Source organism: Manis javanica, chromosome 18 (assembly GCF_040802235.1).
Source record: "Manis javanica isolate MJ-LG chromosome 18, MJ_LKY, whole genome shotgun sequence".
In the NCBI taxonomy this organism is placed as follows: Eukaryota; Metazoa; Chordata; class Mammalia; order Pholidota; family Manidae; genus Manis; species Manis javanica.
In genome coordinates this window covers 19,124,018-19,129,752 of record NC_133173.1, presented here as the reverse complement: position 1 = coordinate 19,129,752, position 5,735 = coordinate 19,124,018, and the positions used below count along the sequence as shown (strand labels likewise).

Sequence of the window (5,735 nt, the reverse complement as noted above, 5' to 3'; positions counted from 1 at the left end):
GTGACCCAGTGTACACACCAGCCTAGACCTTTCTCCGGGACTTTTACGTGTAACTTGATTCTGGTTACACCCAGGTGAGCATTTCCTGAGAAATTCGACCTCTGCATCACAGAAGTTACCACCTTTCTCCTCATACTTGCTCCTGCCCCCGGGCTCACCCGTTTCCCACCCCTCCTGCCCCCCGCCCCCGCCCTCCTCAGCCCGCACGGGACCCCGGGGTGATGCTCCCGTCATTCCAGCCCGCGGCTCCCCTCTCCGGAGCCCCTGCGCACACCCGCCCCGTCGGGGCCCCGCCCGGCCTGCCTCAGCCCGCCGGCTCGCGGACGCGCAGGCGCAGCGGCCTGGCTCGCCGCCGCCCCGCCCCCGCCCGGCCGCTGCGGAAGGCGCCGCGCGCAGCAACGCGCACTTCCTCTCCAGGAGTCCGCGGAGGGAGTGCAGGTTCGAAGAGCTCCTGGACGCAGAGGCCCTGCACTTGTCAGACGGAGCAGACATGTCCGAACAAAGTAAGGATGGGTGCGACCCCAGCTTGGTAGCTGAGGCCTCCGACTCCGAGACGCACGGCAGCTCTGGGGTTCCCAGGGGGCCCTCTCCGCCGGAGTCTCAGGCCGCGACCCTCCCAGAGCCAGACAGCCCTCCCCTAGGCCCGACCGACGCCCCTGTGGCTTCGCCGCCGTCCCGGGCCCCAGCCGAGGAGGGAGACCCGAAAGCCCTGCAGCAGGCCGCGGAGGAAGGCCGCGCCCACCAGGCCCTGAGCGCGGCCCAGCCCGGCCCAGCGCCGCCCGCCCCAGCCCAGCTGGTGCAGAAGGCGCACGAGCTCATGTGGTACGTGCTGGTCAAGGACCAGAAGAGGATGATCATCTGGTTCCCAGACATGGTGAAGGATGTCATCGGCAGTTACAAGAAATGGTGCAGAAGCATTCTCAGGCGCACCAGCCTCATCCTCGCCCGAGTGTTCGGGCTGCACCTGAGGCTAACCAGCCTGCACACGATGGAGTTCTCTCTCGTCAAAGCGCTAGAGCCAGAGGAGCTGGACAGGGTGGCGCTGAGCAACCGCATGCCCATGACAGGCCTCCTGCTGATGATCCTGAGCCTCATCTACGTGAAGGGTCGCGGGGCCAGGGAGAGTGCCGTCTGGAACGTGCTGCGCATCCTGGGGCTGCGGCCCTGGAAGAAGCACTCCACCTTTGGAGATGTGAGGAGGCTCATCACCGAGGAGTTCGTCCAGCAGAATTACCTGAAATACCAGCGCGTTCCCCACGTTGAGCCACCTGAGTACGAGTTTTTCTGGGGCTCCCGTGCCAGCCGAGAAATCACTAAGATGCAAATCATGGAGTTCCTGGCTAGGGTGTTTAAGAAAGACCCCCAGGCCTGGCCTTCCCGGTACAGAGAGGCTCTGGAGGAGGCTAGAGCTCTGCGGGAGGCCGATCCCACTGCCCACTCCCCCCGCAGCAGTGTCTCCGAGGACTAGAAAGGTCTGGAGGCAGTTTAATGGTTTCTGACCCTCACCAGGGCAGTGGAGGGTGGGAGTGGGACATTAGAGTATTCAGGATTTACAGTGCAGTATTTCACGTGTAACTTTAAGTTTTCAGTACAGTGCTTTTATACTTTTTAATGCAATGTATTCATTTCAGTACTATTAGGTAGTGTGTAGAATTTGTGCATGTTTGTTTATAAGTAAGCCTGGTTGGTGCTTTCGCTTTTGTGCTACCTTTCTTGAATTTTTGTACCAGAGACGTGCTAAACTTAACGAAATACATTGAGAAGTTTCCCATCTTATTCTTTTACATGGAACGGATGATGTGTATTGGGGTAGACTGCTCCTGGAGAGTTTGGAAGAACTCACCAGTAAAGCTGGCCTAACCAAGAGAAAAGTCAAGGCCCCTCTCTTTATGACTTCGCTGGGCACAGGAAACATCCGTGTGGAGTGTGGTGATGTGAACCGAAGTGGTCTCAGTGTGGGCACTTGGCACACTTTACTAAATACAAATACAACCCCATCATGAGTAAACTTTAAACATTAAAGATTCTTGTGATAACAATCATTTCTGGAAAAGTGTACTTCATCTTTTTAACACAGTGGTATGGGTTGGGAAGGAGACATTTTACAAAGTGTACAGATATAATTATTTCTTCTATTAGGGTGGGCAAATCACTCCTTACCCATAAATGTGTGAAGTTTATGGGGTTTTTTTTAATGTAACACGTGTTCATTTCAAAACTTTTGATAAATGTAGAAAAGTATCAAAACACAGCAAAAATGCTCATAGTCACATCACAGAAATAACAGCTATTAGTCTCGAGAGTAATTTCCTTCCTTGCACTTTCCACATTTTATTAAATTAGCTGTCTTTCATGGGCACTTAGGAGTAGACATTGACTAAGCCCTTTACCTGCACATTCTCCTTTTATTTAATCCTTACAATAGCCTCATGAGGCATAGGCACTATGGAGGAAATAACAGGAACAAAGTAGGTAATTAACTTACCCTAGATCATAAAATATGGTGAGAAGAGATGCTGGGATTTGAACTCAGACAGAATCAGCCCAGACACTGTGCTTTCTCACACCTGTGTGCAACTCCCCTCACCTTCTACCTTTTAGTTGACTTCTTTTTTAAAATTCCATGTTAGAGTCTGTGCTCATAGGTCTCCAAACCTCACCACCCAAACACGCACAAGGCTAGGGATTTTATTTTTTTAATGAATCTTCACACTAATTTGGAGGAAACAATCATTCTGGTTGTACAAATCAAGAAACTTCATTTCAGAGGGTTTGATAGATCTAACCAAGTCATACTCCTGCTTAGAAGTGAAGCCAAGATTTGAAACAGTCTTCATACCAAGATGAGGGAAGCTTCCCTGACCAGTGGGACTGGAGGAACACACATGGGACACCTGGAGAGGGAGGAGGGCCTGGAGTGGGAAGTTCGCCTATTGGGACCTTGGGACCCAGCCGTTTTTCAATTGCATTGGGCCTCCAGGCAATCCCTCATAGTGAAACGGGGTGAAGGTGGGGCTGAGGGATGTGTCTAGAGATAAATACCATGCAGATTTCAGTCCAAAGGGAGAGAAACGGGATTTTAATAAAAGACTGGATATCCTTCACACTTTAGAAGATTGGGAAAACCATTTGGTCAAAGCACCTTTTCTGAGGAAGACGGATAATGAGGGAAACTTGTCACATCACCAGCCCCTTCCCCCACCAAAAAAAGAAAGAAACCGGAAATTAATAGTTGGGTGAGGGAGTTACTCAGGGAGTTAAGAGTCGGGTGAGGGTCTGAATTAGAAACCAGGATTCCCAACACTTAATGGTATTAATAGGTGGGTGCAGGGGCTAAAAATGTTTGGGAAGCCTCATGCTGAGATGGAACCCATCCATCTCAGTTAGTAGACCTCACGTGAAGCCCCCCTTGGAGGTGAGGGAGGATTCCTGCCGTAACTGGCAGGGCCTACCTGGCTTTGGTGCCACCCCCCACCCAGAGCCAAGGTCAGCGTCTGTTAAGAAATTTCAGAATTGTTAAAATCTTTGCCTCCCCTCACCTAAAAATTTTCTGCAGAATCAAATCTACCCCTTTAAATTTAAAATTATGGGGCTATCCAGGAGATTCCAATTCTGGAGCAGAGCACAGCTCTCGCTCCTACCACAGCAGGGTGCTGGGCATTTTCTCTACAGCCCTAATACTTTCCTCACTGCAGGGTTGACTGCAGCAACTCCTGTACCCTTCCTTCAGTTACCCAGACGTCACTGGGAAAGCAATCCCCTCACCTCCCCAAGTGTTTGCATTCACTTTCCTCTCTGCTGTGAGAGACAGGGAGAAACACTCCAAAGCTGCCCCAAGCTCACTAACTTGGCACATCAGCCATGCCACAGAGGAGTGGACCTCCGGAGGACAGGATCGTGTGAAATGAGCTGGCCCCAGCGAGACGCGTGGGCAGGACAGCGGGACTCCAATGCTATCTTAAGGGCAGCCAGACTTAGAGAACGAGGCTTCCCGATCATGGAAAGAGTTAATTCATAATACCTGGTTCTGTAGGGACAGCAGCTTGTGGCACAGAGAGGGAATATTCAGTATCTGAATTTTCACCTCTGGGCTCAATTGAAAATGTTGGAGTCTGTCAAATTTTCCAGAAAGCTCCCCTACGAGGCTCTTGGAGACGTCATTCAGAAGGGGGTCTGGAGATCCTTGATGATCTAGTTTGGATGACAGCTGTGGCTGGGAAAGGGTTCGTAAGTCCTCATAATGTGACATTTTAGCGGTCTGTCCTGTGAACTGGAACCTCACTTTACAAACACCCACACACATATTTCACTGTAATTAACTTCATTTTATTAAAGCCACCGAGGGCAAAAAGGATCTTCATAAACTTTATATAAAATATTCCACCTGATAAAAGTTATTCTGAGAGAGGAAAATAAGTGATTTTTTGTACTATCATTATTAAATAGGAAAGATATGTTTTAAATGAACTTCTCAAACAGTTAAATATTTTCTCCATTTGAAAAGCCTTCTGTGACTGCCTCCACCTTTATTTTTACCTGATTAATCCACGAACACCTCCAGTAGGAATAATCTTCCATTCTTCAAAGCACAGCATGTTCTCTTAGTATTACCTCCAGTAGCACCCTACACTGAACACTCAACATACACATGTTGTTTATTAAAAAGTTTAGGTTGTATTTCTCTTCCTAGATTGTGAGAGACTAAAGCTAAAAGCTGTATCTATCATTTTCACTGTTTCCTTGATGCTTAACATAGGAACTGGCATATGTACACATTTGATAAGTGTTTGATATATGAATTAAGAAACTCAAAATATTATGAAAGATTTACTCCATCACATAGCAAAAACATAACCAAACATGGCAAATAATGATCAACCACAATAATGTAGAGGAAATATGTAAAAGTGAAATTAGCAGAAAAAATAATACAGAAAAACAGTATAAATAATATTTTTTCAAGAGCCACTTCTTTGAATACACCAAGAAAATGCAATAATATCTAGCAGGGTTTTATTTATTTTATTTTTTATTGATACATATAATTGACATACAACATTGCATTAGTTTATGTATTCAGTCATACCTTGGAGATATTGCCAGTGTGGTTCCAGCCCACAATAAAATGAATTATCACAATAAACCCAGTCAAATGAATTTTTTGGTTTCCCACAGCATAAAAAAGCTATGTTTACACTACATTATAGTCTATTAAACCTGTAGCTATGTCTCAGAAAAGTACATATCTTAATTAAAAACACATTTTTGCTAAAAAGAAATGCTAACATCATCTGAACTTTCAGCAATAAGCACTGATCACAGATAACCATAACAAATATTTGAAATATGAGAATTACCAAAATGTGACACAGAAACATGAAATGTTGGAAAAATGATGCCGATAGATTTACTCCACACGGGGCTGCTACAAACCTTCAAGTTGTAAAAAATGCAGTATCTGTAAAGTGCAATGAAATGAAGTGCAGTAAAAGGAGATGTGCCTATGTAACATAATGATTTGATAAATGTATATATTGTGAAAGGGTTACCACAGTAAGTTAACATGCTCACCACACGTGGTTACACTTTGTTTCTTGCAATAAGAACTTTTTTACTTTCTTAGCAACTTTCAGATGTACAAGACATCATGCTATACTTTTCATCTCCTGGACTTACTATTTTGTAACTGCAAGTTTATACCTTTCAGCAACTTTCACGCGTTTTGCCCACCTGTC

The 5,735-nt window shown here is 46.5% G+C and overlaps 1 protein-coding gene across 1 annotated transcript; it reads left to right on the top strand.

The window, feature by feature from the left end:
• Nucleotides 1-361: 361 nt before the first annotated feature.
• NDN (necdin, MAGE family member) lies at nucleotides 362-2,042 on the top strand. Its single transcript, XM_073227089.1, has one exon. The coding sequence runs from the start codon at nucleotides 491-493 to the stop codon at nucleotides 1,466-1,468; it is 978 nt and encodes a 325-aa protein (XP_073083190.1). The 5' UTR covers nucleotides 362-490; the 3' UTR covers nucleotides 1,469-2,042.
• Nucleotides 2,043-5,735: the final 3,693 nt, after the last annotated feature.